Raw genomic sequence first — 15,676 nt, forward strand, 5'->3', positions numbered from 1 at the left:
GCTCTATGTGAGAGCCCCCTCTGGCCTCCCTGATTGGTGAGAGGGATGCTCCCCCTCTGCCCAGCCCTCTCTCCACCCTGATCTACCGTGGCTGGGTAATTCCCCTGTGCAATTTTCAAATTCATATCCTCTCTGCCAACTGATTCTCTACCAGCTTTATCGCCCCGTTTTCCTACATTTTCGCCCTCTTCCCACTGATTTCTCACCCTACAAACCATGGTCAGTGTTGTCCTCACTTAAAGAAAGTCCCTTTGGTCTATGATCGCTGTTATGCAACGTCCTGTTTCTTCATTTATTTCCCTTTACAGCTTCTTCCATCGAAGAGTTGTCTTACAGACAATAGTGAAGGATGGGAAGGGGACAATGGTGGGGGTGTGGAGTGGGTCAGTGTGGATAAAGGGGAGACATCTGTAATACTTTCAACAATAAAGATAAGTTTTAAAAAATAAAATAATAAAAGTAAAAACTCTATAAGAAGATTAAAAATAAAAAAAAGAGTTGTCTCCATACCCTTTTCTCACTCACTAGTTGCAGGTGCTCAGTAGACCATGTCAGTAGAGCAGATGTGTGCATTCAATACCTCACTGTCAACTCTGCTCTCCAAGACAAAGGCAGGAAGCCATTGAGATATGTCTCTTCCTCTCACCTTTCCCACTCATCCAATTTGCCCTGTTCATGTTTACTTTGTAAGATCAATTGGAATGACCGCCGCCCCCATATTCCATTCTACAATCTTCATGCCTACAAAGTCAGCTCCCTTTCATCTCTTACTTCTTATCTCAATAGCCACTGTCCTCATGCTCAGCAGTTTTGCTCTTTTCCAAGTGAATTCTCAACATGAGACTAAGGTCATTCCCCCCCTACAATTCACCTCCATCAAGTGTTTCCTTTGCCCCAAATCTTTCTATGGTGTATTACTGCCTCTGGGAACACACAGTACAGAAAACTATGCATTTCTATGTAAAACTAGCCATTTCTATTCTTCCAAAATCATCTCCAAGTGCTCAGCGCACACAAAATTGTATGGCAATCTTGTGCGGTTTCCTCAATATGCCATGCTCTCAGCACCTAAAGGTGCCTAGAATATAGCACAGACGCAACCAAATATCTATCTGATAAGCAGTGTAGGACAAAGTTACAGAATACACTACAGGATTGCTGAGGAAGGAACCACTACCTTTGCTGCGGTGTAGGGAAGGAGGTCAACCTTGCCACACACCAATGAACATATGCTCAGTATCACGAATAGTCAGGGAAATACCCCCTTAAAACACACAGATCAGGCCACCATTTCCACCCAAAAACTAGTAAAATTTTAAGTACTGAAAATACCCAGTGCTGGTTAAGTCATTGGGAGATATACAATCTGTCATTGCTCATGGGTACGTGAACTGCTCCAACCTTCTTAGGAAGTAATCGCCGGTACCTACCAACATTATAAATGCATGTATGTTGCTACAGCAGTATCACCTTTGGTACTCTAGAGTACTCCACAGAGGGGAAATTACCGAAACGCAAGAACCTGCTTACAAATATGTTTATTGAAACACTCTAATAGCAAATATTGTGGAAAATGAGCTAAAGATTCATTTAACAGGTAATGGAGAGGCAGTGTAGCACTGGCATTCAGAGAACACGCCCGGGAAGCAGCTCTGCCAACTTACCGCTGTGTGACCATGGGGCACATTTCCTTACTTTTTCTAAGCCTCATTTCTCTGATATGTAAACCTGAGCTACTGGTACTGCCCGGTCTCTAGGGTTGTTATGAGGATAAAAAAGCCCTGAGGACACCTGAAGCGCTGCATAAGTTAATTAAGTGTGCAATCGTTTAGTTCAGTACACAACATCCACACTATTTGATGCTCGTAGACCTGACCCATTTTTTTAATGTATTCCTCTGGACACGCACCCGTGACTCATTAAGTGAAATAAGCAGGTCGTCAGAGTCCTATGAATAGTCACTCCTATTTTCTCACACACAAATGTGACCCTGATATAAGTATATATCTGTTGGCATTTTCGAGTCGGGTCATAAGGATATGAATAGACTCAACCAAAACTCTAAGCATCACACATCTTGGGGAAGCCAGACCTGAGTGGGAATTAAGACTCTATTCACTTTCTGTTGTTGTTTCTTCATTGGCTCATTAAAATAGGCCTACATTCTATTTTACTTTTCAAAAATAGCAATAAGGTTTAATAAAGTAAATGTGTAATTCCAGGAACCACAAGGCGCTCCGTGTGACACAGTTATGGAGATGGGAGAGAGAGTTATAACGCTGGACAGAATCCACGGACCAGATCCAAAGCACCTCCTCATCCTGCCGGGGATGTGGGTCTCCGGGGGCCACTGGGGCTGCACCGGATGAATAACAGGCTGTGTAACACGAGCAATTCTCCTGCCGGGAAATGACCCTACTCTAGCTTTATTCTCTTTCTTTTTCAGGGTGGGTATTTCTGTTTTAGATCCTTGTCTTCACAGGTGACCGCAAGCTGGGTTTTGTAGCAAAACTTCCGTTAGGGCAGGATTAACAATCTTTCCCGAGCTGCCCTTTGCTTTTCTCTGGATGAAGAATAGGAAGGGAAAATAGAACACTAGCTAATAGGAACCACCACGGCGCTGGCAAGGTCACCGACTTCAGGTCAGCTTCTGTCAGCCTGAAGCCTGGGTACTCTCCAGAGAACACTGGCCAAAGCCATGCCATTCTCTCCACAAACACTCCACTGGGACAGGTCTCAATAATCGCTGTGGGACACACCCAGAATGGGACAAAGTGGCTCCTGGATAAGGACACAGGTCTGGCTCCCAGTGCAGAATCAGAGAGACAACCTAACCCGCTCTCTCTACTTGAACCGTATGTTCCTTTGTCCCACGGAGAGCAAGAACTGCTGTCTGACTAGTGCATAATGTTGGAGATCTGTTCAGGAGATTGTGTGTGTTTCATGTGGATCTGAAAATAAGACACCACTGAAACGGAAAAGAAGTCAGCTGTGTCAGGCAGGCTGTCACAGGGAGGCGCTGGCGGTTGTGGGCCCCTTTAAGACAGCTGTGACAGCAAGCTTTGGTCCTTCCAGAATTGCCTGGGGCTTTTTCACCAGCTAAGCCTCTGTCAGCACCTCGCTGATTACCCTGGCACCAGACAGGAAAAGGATGAATAGATTTCTACTCAGAAATACTGTATCCAGATTTTGATGTTTTATTTATCTCAGCCCTGAAGCTGATCTTGCTTCAATCTGGTTAAACCGCCAGCTCTACCAAATCTCAAAGCTTAATCCACTGTAAGGTGAAGACTCTGAGGGGTAGTTCATTGTTCCATGTTGGCTCATACTCCTTCCTTCTCAGGTTGACTCCCCCGAGTGAACCACAGCACAACACAAAACCAAATCAACAGCATGCTCCAGGATTAAGGGGTAATCAATAACAAGTCCAACAGGGAGTGAAAGCTCCCTCACTCAGTACAGAGGCCTCTCACTCTGCCATCCAGGGCTCATTGACCCAGTGAGGTTAAAAGACCTAGGACTTCACCACAAGGTCAGCCACCTTTGGTCTCTCTCCTACTCTAACACCCCAGAGGCATTTGCCACTTGCCCCCTGTTGACGATTCAGCTGGTCAAAGTTGTGAAGAATAAGGGCTCAATTGAAAAGTACATGTGCCTGTTTGTTGAACAAGAAGCCATTTCCCAGTGGCCCGGTATTTTTCAAGAATAGGGCTCAGAATGTCAGAGTTCTTTGAAAAACAGATACATATAAGATTAAAATTTTATTTGTTCTGTCCTGTCCAGGTAGCTTAGTTGGTTAGAGCATCCTCCCTATACACCAAGATTGCAGGTTGGATTCCATTCAGGGCACATACAAGAGTCAATCAATGAATGCATAAATAAGTGCAACAACCCACCGATGTTTCTCTCTCTTTTTCTCACATCAATTTCAAAAAAGTTTAACATTTTATTTGCTTACTTGCTTAGGTATAGAATGATCAACCATAAGGCAGATAGGACTCCAGATGACCGATAAGCAGTGAAATGATTAAAGTTTATTAAATAGCATCCTTATAACTGTGTGGGCTATTATTTACTAACTGTGTGACACTGAATATACTGTAAAAGTAAATTAAGAGGATGCATATCTAGCACTCAGCATCATGCCTGAGACATGGTGATTATTCAATAAAAGCTAGTTTCTATCACTGTTGTCATTATTAGCGGCTCTGTTGCTATTATCCTTAAACCAGCAAAATGCTGTGTTTAAGGGCTTAAAGTCTAGTTGAGAAAATATACACATGAGCAAAGTAAAGAAGCAACACTCACATCTTTGTTACAACATGCATGGTTGTGTGACAGTTTTTAGTTTTTATATTAGATTTATCTCCTTCTGGGATCTGGCAGTTCTGGGTGGCTGCTTAAGTACCTTTCCCATACAATGACACATGGCAGGTTATGAGCAAGTTCACAGACCTCTCTCGCTTTAACTGCTTTAAATGTCCACAGACCTTGGCCCTAAACAATGAACACCTGGAGGACAAAGTCTATATTCTGTTATCAATGTATCCACCCATGTTCCCTCTCCTGGACAGAACCATAAGACTAAAGGAGTTCAACAATTATTCTATGTTGAATAAATGAATAAGAGACAGAAATATATATTGGTGACCATGCAGAAGAGATAGAATTGTAGTGTTCACTGGTCTGTTCAAAAACAGATACTTAGTGAGCATCATCTATGTGTTAAGTCCTGCACTCAGTGCTGGGCTGCCATGTGCCTCTACCAAGCCCCCTGATTGTGGGCCTAGGCAGGTATTCTGAGAAGAAAGTACAAGCTGGTGTGGGAGAAAATGAGTCAGTACTAACAGTCTGCAGTCCTTCAAGGAAGGCTGCACTAGATGGCTACTAGTAGAACCATGAGGAGATCTAGGCTCAATTCCCACCCTTGACCCACCTAGGCCTGTCCCATGTCTCCTCTGTATGAGCACCCCCCAAAGAGGTTCCCCAAAGACCAGAGATGGGCATTGTGAGCTGCCTGAAAATGCAAGGTTTATTCTAAATATTATTCCTTCTTCCCTTTTTGCTTTTCTAAACTATATTTTCATTGAGGCTTGTGCTCATCTATCAAAGCATTATAATAAGTAGTCCTAATAGATGTTAGAAAATAAAAACATGTGGGTACATTATGTGTGTATGTACATATGGGTGTATGTATATCATATAAATGTGTATATGTGTGTGTGTGTGTGTGTGTGTGTGTGTGTATCCTTTAGTGAAATTGATTCTAAGATTGAAAAGTCAGTGGGTCATTCTTGCCACACTCACCCAATCTTAACCACTGGGGTTGCTCCCTCAGAAGAAAGGCCTAATATTACTGAAATATCACGTCATTTTTATATAGTCCTCCCGTAAAATCAGAAAAGTACATTCTTCCCTGACTGGGGCATGGGTAACAATGCGCCCTGAGAGAGAAAGGAGCCCTTGAACATGAGCTTCCATTGTCTAGGACAAACTGTTCCTCACGTCCCTCCGGCATGCCCTTCCCACTGCTCAGGTGAAGAGTTATAGCTGCTAAAAGCCTGTCCCATGGAGACAGAATTGCACACCTTTTAATTTTCTAATATGCCGGCTACACTTTATGTGGCAGGTGCACTGCAGTATAAAAGCCGGCTTTTACTTTCATATATTTAAATACATTAGAGAAATCTATCAACGAAGCGTAAACTTACTCAGAGTTGCTGCGATTCTGATGAACGGGGACTGAATTTAAACAATACAGCAGGTGTCAGGCCCTTAATGCTGTCAATAACTCTACTTTTTGAGGCTCTACCAAACTTCCCACATTTTAATTCAGTTACAAATGTCCTTGTGATATAAACTCTGCATAATTGACCTCCTTAGTTGGAGGAGGAGTTCAATGCCTGACAACAAGTAAAAGAACAGAATCTAGCATTTTCCTTGGTCTACTAGAGTCCTCCTGAGGTGCAGAACAATTGACTTGGGGCTGCCTGTATATACTGTCAAGCCAACTGGAAAACAGATAGTAGGTAAAAATGAAATTTCATGAACAATCCCCTGGCAGGGTATGGTAGATTCTTTGGGCTGTCTATCCAATCCATGATCCTCCTCTTGTATAACAACTACATTCCCCAACAGATGCAGGCTATGCAATGAAATCGCTACCCTGTAAATCAGCGGTTCTCAACCTGTGGGTCGCGACCCCTTTGGCGGTCGAATGACCCTTTCACAGGGGTCGCCTAAGACTATCCTGCATATCAGATATTTACATTATAATTCATAACAGTAGCAACATTACAGTTTTGAAGTAGCAGCAAAAATAATTTTATGGTTGGGTCACAACATGAGGAACTGTATTTCAAGGGCCAGAAGGTTGAGAACCACTGCTGTAAATCAACCTTCCCTCCCCAGTCACTGTGGACTAGACCAGGGGTGGAACCTGACACTGATGGGGGCGGGGGGGGGGGCGTCTTTCCCTCTGGACCCTAGCTCTGAGATTGAGAGCTGGTAACCAATCTTCCCAGTCATAGGAACTGACAGGTGATATAATGCCCATTGATCTTAAACAGTGAACACCCACTAGTTTTATCTGCTCAAAGATGTGGACAAAAAGGGGCCACATGCTAACCTGACAAGCTTAGGAAAGGCCTGCATGGAGGCCTTGCAAACTCAGAGACCTAAAATAACCACAAAGGATGGTCTGAAATTAAAACTTTAACTAAAAGCAGTTTATAATGGGTAGTCATGCCCTACAGCAGTATCTACATTGACAAAGATTAATTTAGACCTTAACAGAGCCTATTGTCTTTTTGCATCTAAAACAACAGATGTCTGGAATTTCAGGGTAACTTCCCATTTTTGAGAACCCTCAGGGCCCAAAAAATGCACCAGAGTGAAGACCATAAATTCCCTCATTGTTATTGTCATCATGTTAATTGTTGGCTGTTAACTATTCTGTACCCACCTATATGCAAAAGAAGCATGTGTCTATTATTTCATTTTTTATCTAATCTCAGAGGTTTCCCAGCTTTGCTTTCTCCTGCCTCCCTAATCTATCACCAATGGAACCCACTTACTTCTCCTCCTTTGATTGTAAGGTATAAAACCAGGTAAAAATCTGCCATTCTCTTGAGAGCATTATCTCAGTTCTTTGAGATTTCTGCTTCCCAGCTCAAATAAACTCTCACAAAAAAATTCTTCACATGTTTGAATGTTTCTTATATTAACAAAGACCATTCCCTTCTTTTCTTAGTACAATCACTCCCATTTAGTGTGTGTGTGTGCACATGTGTGAACATGTGTGTGTGCGTGTGTGTGCGTGAGAGAGAAAGTGTGTGTATTTTGGGGATGGGTGATCAGAAGTGATATCAGAAGTTAACCACTGTTATGATAAGGGCACCGACAGATCAGAATAATATAGGAGAGCACATGAGAACTATGTAAATTAACTGAAGTCAAACAAAGTTAAGTTAGGGGCCTGTTACCTGCTGCCTGACATGGAGCTGGGCTGACCCGAGATGCAAGCAGATGGCAAGGCGCCTCTAGGACAAAGAAACTTCCAGCAAAGATTGATTAATAGCACCTTACCCATACCTTATGGTTTACCCATACTCTAAAGGGAACGCAGATCACAAAATATACCTTGTAAAGGAAAGCTTAACCCCAACGTTTCCATGCCCTATTTCCTCATACCAGTAATTTTCCACAGGAACTACAAACAGATATAAGCTCAATCTCTAGAGAGAGTTGGGGTCTCTCTTCCTTCTCTTGTGAGGAGGGTCCCTCACTCTATCTATGGATTGGCTTTTCTTGCTTATCCTCTCTGCTCAATATACTTGCTTCTGCTTCAACCTCTTGTCTGGCTCAAGTCTTAAATTCTTTCCTGCATTAAGCCAAGAATCCCTAGCTACGGGCTCAAGTCTCCCTTAGGGACTTGCCCCTCCAGCATCTAGAACAGACTCAGAGCTTGACCCCAAGCCAGTGATCACCGCATATTATCTCTGGGGTAGTTTTTATCCTCTCCCAGGTTCAGAGACTATCATTTGACCCAGCACTGGCCAATCAGAGGCAGTGCTCTACTGGCCTTCAGAGATTGGTTCAGGTATGGACCCATGACACAGACTGCTCCATTAAGATCACAGATCAGTGAGAACTGTGGGGACCAAAACTCATAAGGGCAACCTAATGAACAGTTTAACAGCTGTGGGCAAACTAAGGCCAGCGGGCCGGATCCGGCCCATTTGAAATGAATAAAACTAAAAAAAAAAAAAAAAAAAAGACCGTACCCTTTTATGTAATGATGTTTACTTTGAATTTATATTAGTTCACACAAACACTCCATCCATGCTTTTGTTCGGGGCCTCCGGTCCAGTTTAAGGTCCAGTTTAAGAACCCATTGTGGCCCTTGAGTCAAAAAGTTTGCCCACCCCTGGTTTAGCACAAAGATCTGACTGTGACCAGAGGGAGGATTGTGTAAAGAAGTAAGGATCTGGCCTGCCTGCAGATAAACCCCAACCATGGCCTAGGGGAACTGAGAGCAGAGGAAGGAAGGGTAAAATAACCAGAGATCTTCTCAACTTCTCACTTAGGAAAAAAGGGGGTGGGGGAGAGCAGTGGTGGGCATGATTAAATAACACAGCAATCATTAGCTCGTTTATCTACTTACCTCCAAAGCGAGCTCTCAGTGATGCTCCCCAGGTTATAGTCGTAGAGCTTTGTCAAAATGAGAATCACCTGAAGGCAAAAGAAGAAATCATGGTTAGTCTCAAACAATTACAATCTCATGGAAGTGAAATGGCCCAAGGGAGGGCTTAGGATTCCTTTAATGGGCGCTTAACATAATTGAATGAATTGTTACTGCATTCCCTTATGCTGACTGGGGAAGGGTTTGCAAGTGAGTTCCATGAAACTGCTCAAGCCTGATCCCTTCCCCAACTTTCTCCCTTCCACTCCCACAGCAAGTTACCTGAATGTCTAGACCAGGGGTCCTCAAACTACGGCCCGCGGGCCACATGCAAATACAAATATTGTATTTGTTCCCGTTTTGTTTAGTTTTACTTCCAAATAAGATATGTGCAGTGTGCATAGGAATTTGTTCATAGTTTTCTTTTTTTAAACTATAGTCCGGCCCTCCAACGGTCTGAGGGACAGTGAAATGGCCCCCTGTTTAAAAAGTTTGAGGACCTCTGGTCTAGACCTTTCTTACCCTGGTGGGCTTAACACCTTCTGGGAAGACTTGCAAAGCTCTGAAATATGCATCCTGCAAGGTAGCCACTGAGCTGAGGGTTTGGAGAGTGGAAGGTCCTAGAAGCTGTACCACACGGACAGGTTACTTAGCTTCTCAGAAGCTCACTATACTATCCCCTAGAAAGCGTTGCTGTGAGTAGTTCAATTAGGTAAGAAATGCAAGTTATCCTGGTTTAGCATGAGGTTCTTAAATGTTAGTTCCTTCCCTTTCTTCTCGGCAGGCCTGGTTCTATCAGTTTCTTCTCATCTCCCAATATTGGGAAAGCCACTGGATGGCAGAAGACCCAGGGGCTAAGCCACAGCGTTTTAACAGGCTCCAGTCTGTGTTTTACGGGGTCCTGAAGCCTATGGAATTTGGGGAGCCCTCCAGAAGAAATAGGATATAAGATTATGATTTCAAACTTGAGGGCAGGTCCTGCGAAGGACCTGTCCAATGAGGGGCACTGAAATGCAAGCTTCATTAACGTCACGGTGAATCTTCCTCTGATTCTAACCTATTGCCCCCTCAGAGAAACCCAAACATTTCAGTTCATTCTTTCAGAATTCAACAAACACTCACTACCCATTTATTAGGAGCCTGGCATGTTGCCTAAAGCCAGAGGAAAATACAAATGCAGATGAGGCCTGGGAGTCTGTGGCCCAGTTCGGACAGGAATGAACCCAGGCTGGTGTGGCTCAGTGGTTGAACATCAATCTATGAACCAGGAGGTCACTGTATGACTCCCTTTCAGGACACATGCCTGGGTTGTGGGCTCAATCCACAGTAGGGGAAGTATAGGAGGCAGCCGATCTATGATTCTCTCTCATCATTGATGTTTCTATCTCTCTATGCCTCTCCCTGAAATAAAACCACAAAGTTGTTAGAGAGCTGGTATACCTCTTCTCAGCCCCACAGAAACTCATGCCCAGCGTGGCTGCCTGTTTGGGCACCTGCAACAATGACCAGGGTCCACCTGGTGATGGGAAGTCCATGAGCAGCAGGGAGCTTGGGGAGACTGAACAGAGCAGTGTGTTCCTAAGCACTGATATCCTCACCCCTTCTTCTTACATAAGGAAAAGAACCAAATGGGGCTGCTGTGTTTTCTGTTGAGGTTCATATTCCTCGTCTGATAAACATAACCTAGAACATCTGGCCCAGTAATTGCTGTTTTCAACTCAGGAGAAAAATGGTGACACCGATTTCCAGGATTTTGTCTGCAGGCCAAGGGATCAGTTCTAGCCTCAGTGAGAAGGGAACATTCTAACCTTGATTTTCAAGGCAGCGCGCTGCCAGGAGTGCTGAACCCTTCCAGGCCGCACTCCGCTAGCACTGGCCTTGATCTACTTAAGCATCAGGGAGAGATTCTGAAGGCTTCTTTCTCAACAAGCAAACTGGAACTCCAGGACTTAGGTTTGTTCCAAGTTCAAGGGAATGCTGAGGATCTGGGGACCTGGGCTCTAGGGCCTCCCCTCTCCTACACCACCACACAGGCTTCCTTCAAGGAGCTGTTCAAAACTTGCTTCTTTAGCAAAATGTGAGCATGTGTGAGGTGCTAGGCACCCTGTGGGCACATCAGATGGCATGCCTACGGTTGGGGCATATGTTTAACAGATCTGGGTGCCAATTAAATCGCTCTAAGTGCTAAATTTCAATCACCGCCATCCCAGGAACACTGATCAGTGGCAGCGGGGTGGCTGTTTGTTTGAAGACACAGAGCGATGTTGCTGCTCCACCTCGAATAGGTCTATAAATCCCCCGCGGAGGAAATGGGAGCAGTGAGGGCATAAAGCATCTCCAGGTAGTTGCTCTCTTGATACAATACGGCAGCGAACAAAATAATGATATTCCGCTGGTCACAGGCTGGGTCTCCCATCCATCTGACAAGGGAATTCAGAGGAACCCCAGCGAAGGAACCCTTTCACCCAGCATGCAATGGTGTGGGGCACCCCACCCACATGAACAGCCATCAGTGAAACGATTCACAGGCAGGCGGGCGTGAGGTACCAGTGACTCTTCTTACTGGGCTAGTAAAACAAAAATGCCAGTGATAGACTACGGCAGTTCATCAATACTGCACCAGAGAGGTGTCCTTCATGGTATTTCAAAGCTTATAGGCTTGAGTCAACCTGATCTCTTTGTTTTCAGGATGGCTACAGTAAGAAAGAAGGGAGAACTTCTAACTTTTCCTTATGTTTTCAATCAATTCCTTGAAATCTCCCCCCCCCCCTTTTTTGTCCCTTTACTGTCCACGTGGGTTATTTAGTGCATTACTCCTGGATAGTGATGTGCCATTATATGAGTTCTGCTTGGCTGTTGTTTGCTTGCTTTTCTGTCCTGGTTTATCAGTAATACTATTGGACAGAAGTAGCACTACCCAAACCACCACCATTAGATGAGAAAATGGGAGGAATGCAATTGCCTGCTTATTCTGGTTCTACTGTCCACCATGTTTTGTGTACTTTTCAAGCTTAAAAAAAATCAATAAAACTTTTTAAGCAGGTAAAATGTTATATGTACTAAAATAATATATAAGCAGTCATTTATTTTTATTCATTCAGCAACAAGTTTCATGTAGTACAGAGTTAGTTCAATGTATCCAAGTCCAAATGCATAGAATTATAAACCTAATCAGTGAGAGCAAGGCTGTTTAGTTAAACACATTCACACAAAATGGAATCTCCACCAGCATCTCATTTCTCTATATCTTGTTTACACTATTTAGTACCAAAATTTCCCTGATTCAAAACAATAAATGGTGAGCTATATGGTCACAGCTTTTGGGGGGTTCTTCTCTAGTTCATAGGACATTTTAAATAGCTATAATCCAAATATCTATGGCTTGAAAATTTCTACCTACATGGTACCAGACCTCAGTGCCCAGGTATTTCTAGGATCTTTCACAATTACATCTCCAGGTAACCCCCAGGCAGTCTAGGAGCCGCTGTCACCACAGGCCATCTGCGCTGTTCTTTTGCGGTGGCTCCATATTCATTGCTTACGAAGCCTCCAGGGGAAAACTTCCCTTTGTCCATACTTATATGAAACATGAGCATCCACAGAGCTGCTATGCAAGGCACCCATTCCTGAAAGAGGGGAGGGAGCCGGAAACAATGCCAGGCTCTGTACAGGGACCAGTGAGGGTCTTCAAGGGAGTGAGCCTGGGCATCCTCCCCAGCGCTGAGTCCAATTTTTACCACCTGTGCTCACCACACTATTATCCTTCTTCCCCAGGTCTTCTAAAGTTCCTACTGAGTCATTACCAATGCCAGCCTCTCCCCCGTCACGTCACCTCTGTACATAGGTGTGAATGAACCATCACATCAAGAAAGTGCTCATTACATTTCAGACACAATGGAATATTATTCAGACATAAAAGGAAGGAAATCCTGCCATTAGCAACAAGATAGGTAAAGCTTATTTCTAAGTGAAATAAACCAGAGGAAGACAAATACTGTACAGTTCCCCTTAAATGTGGAATCTTAACAAAAGACAAATAACAAACAAAAATGATTTTGTAGAAACAGAACTGAATGGTGGCTGCTAGGGGCTGGCGGAAGGATAAATGGGGAGATGTAGGCCAAAGGATGCAAACTTTCAGTTATAAAAAGAATACGGCCGAACCGGTTTGGCTCAGTGGATAGAGCGCCGGCCTGTGGACTCAGGGATCCCAGGTTCTATTCCGGTCAAGGGCATGTACCTTGATTGCGGGCACATCCCCACTGGGGGGCATGCAGGAGGCAGCTGACCAATCTCTCTCATCAATGTTTCTGGCTCTCTATCCCTCTCCCTTCTTCTCTATAAAAAATCAATAAAATATATTTTAAAAAAAAAAGAATACGTTCTGAGGAGCTAATGTTCAGCATGGTGGCTACAGTTAATAATACAATACTGTGTATTTGAAAGGTACTGAGAGTAGATCTTAAACATTTTCAGCTAAAAAACAAACAAATCCTCAGAGCCCTGGCTGGGTAGCTCAGTTGGTTAGAGCATTGTCTCCATGTGCCAATGCTGCAGGTTTGATGCCTACTCAGGGTACATACAAGATCAACCTATGTGTAAGTGGAAAAACAAATCTATGTGTCTCTTTCTTTCTGTCTTTATTTCTCCCTCAAAAAAATAAAAAACAGAGTTAACGATATGAGGTGATAGATGTGTTAATATCTTGAACATGACTATCATCCCACAATGTATATGTATAGCAAATCATCACATTGTATACTTTAAATATATATCATTATATTTGTCAATTATTCCTTAATAAAGTTCTCAAAGAAAAAAAAAGACCATCACAGAGAACCCTGGGGGTGAGGGGAGAGTGAAAAGGAAAATGTCAATCCTCTCCTACCCCAAACTTTTTTCTGTGCTCTGTGTCAGAAAAAAAGCATTCACAAAGACACCAGTATGTAGAAGACTAATAAGAATGTTCTAGTATAAAACAGCAAATGCCAGTAAAATACGTTCTCTGGTATCGAATGGCAGGCAAGCCTTATTTTCAGCGATGCACTAGAATGAATCAACAGGGCAGCAGACCAAGGTCCTACCCTGCATGCCCCATTCTGCCAAGTATTTAGACATGTGACAGCTTTGAATGCAACAGTAGGGCTTTATTTTAATGAACATCCTATATAATAAAAGCTTAATATGCTAAGTGTCTGGTCATCTGTTCAACCAATCAAAGAGTAATATGCTAATGATATGCTAAGGCCGCTCAACTGCTCGCTATGACATGCACTGACCACCAGGGGTCACATGCTCAATGCAGGAGCTGCTCCCTGGTGGTCAGTGCGCTCCCACAGGGGGAGCACTGCTCAGCCAGAAGCCAGGCTCACTGCTGGCCAGTGCAGCGGCTGTGGCCGGAGCCTCTCCCGCCTCTACGGCAGCACTAAGGAGTGGATCTAAGCTGTCAGTCAGACATCCCCCAAGGGCTCCTGGACTGTGAGAGGGCACACACCAGGCTGAGGTGAGGGAACCACCCCCCAAATGCACGTATTTTGTGCACCGGGATTCTAGTAAGACTATAATTTAGTAAAAAAATCCATACATTTAAGGAAACCCCTAAAACACCTTACCGGTAACCTGATTCTACACAGTATACTTCTGAAAACATCCGCATTAATCAGTAGACTGTAAAGAACCAAAATCGATTCCACACTTCAAAAGTATCAGCATCGGAATTCTCCCTTTATTTTCTCAAGGAAAAAGCAGAGTATCTTGACTCTTTCCTTTGAGAACTTAAAAGGATGCACCTCAGAGGAGGGGGGCCTATGGAGAGTTGAGGGGGAGTAAATGTATTTCCAATTCCCTTCATCCCCTAAGAAGGAATGCACATATCCCCCTATGAATATTCTCTCCTAATTATTTTGCTTAGGAGTAGCTATATGGTTGGAAACAGAGGGTTAATGGGAATCTTTCATGGAGGAGGACTTGACTAGCAAGCTGACTATTCTTCTAAGCTGTGGATTTGGGGTAGCTCTAGGAGAACTACTGGACATTGAAGGAGATCTGAGTTCCTCCAGGACACTTGTCCTGGCCACTGCCCTTCACCTCATCTCACCTCCATTGAAGGGAAATCTTGGAAAAGTAGGCCACATCTTCTCATTTTTCAATTGTTAATGATTTGCAGTCTTCTGTTCCCTCTCTGCATCCAACTGAGGAAGTGGAATCTAATCGCAGGGGAAACAAAAGAGTGACCTTGGGCTTCTTGGCAATGCAGGCTTTGGGGACAGGATCCCAGAGTATCTTTCATTCCTGACTGTCTGTATTTCCAAACCCCAAATAATGAAGAGAGTATAAGGAGGCTTAGTCTATAAAACAAGACACGTTCTTTTGTATTACTCTCAGACACTAGTGATTCAGTGATGGCTTGGCAGGGTTTTCTGTCATTGTCACACATGGGGGCACCATAGGTCAACCAGGCTATCCTTCATAATTCCGCTCCCTGGGTGGGCCACAGTCTGGCTGAAAATGCCAGCAGGCTGGAACAGGGGCTGAAGCTGGCCACCTCCATCCTTCCCCCACCACTTCTAGCAGGCCCTGGGGTGTCCTCATCCCCCAGTCTCCAATGTCAGCCTCTCTGCTTCCAGAGTTCGTTATGGTGGACATGTTTGCAGATGTGCATGGAAGTGAATACAGGGACGGAGAATTATAAGGGGCCTTAAGAGACCTGGGACGATCTTTCAGGGGAATTGAAGAGTTGGGTAAAATATAAGGGGGTGTGTCCAATAGCCAGAAATTTGGTTTGTTTTTTTATTGTTTTCTTTGCACTCCAGTTTTAGGGAAAAGAAGCAAACCCCCACAGTGGTTTTCCAAAAAATATTCTTGTTCCATATTGTGTCTATAGTGCAGTAAGCATTTATTCAACTTTCCGACTTAAACGGAGGTTCTCATTCACTAGAGATATTCTTTAACAATCCGATCAAATATATGCTATGCACATAAAACAATGAGTAT

At 43.8% G+C, this 15,676-nt stretch overlaps 1 protein-coding gene across 4 annotated transcripts in view; it reads right to left on the minus strand.

Annotated features, from left to right (window-relative positions):
- SORCS1 (sortilin related VPS10 domain containing receptor 1) overlaps positions 1-15,676 on the minus strand; it is a 463,918-nt gene that overhangs the window by 290,684 nt on the left and 157,558 nt on the right. For all 4 annotated transcript variants that reach the window (XM_059661339.1, XM_059661340.1, XM_059661338.1 and 1 more), the window contains exon 2: positions 8,666-8,733. In XM_059661339.1, coding sequence (XP_059517322.1) covers positions 8,666-8,733 — 68 coding nt within the window. The remainder of the gene's footprint in view (positions 1-8,665; positions 8,734-15,676) is intronic.

This window comes from Myotis daubentonii, chromosome 13, assembly GCF_963259705.1.
Source record: "Myotis daubentonii chromosome 13, mMyoDau2.1, whole genome shotgun sequence".
In the NCBI taxonomy this organism is placed as follows: Eukaryota; Metazoa; Chordata; class Mammalia; order Chiroptera; family Vespertilionidae; genus Myotis; species Myotis daubentonii.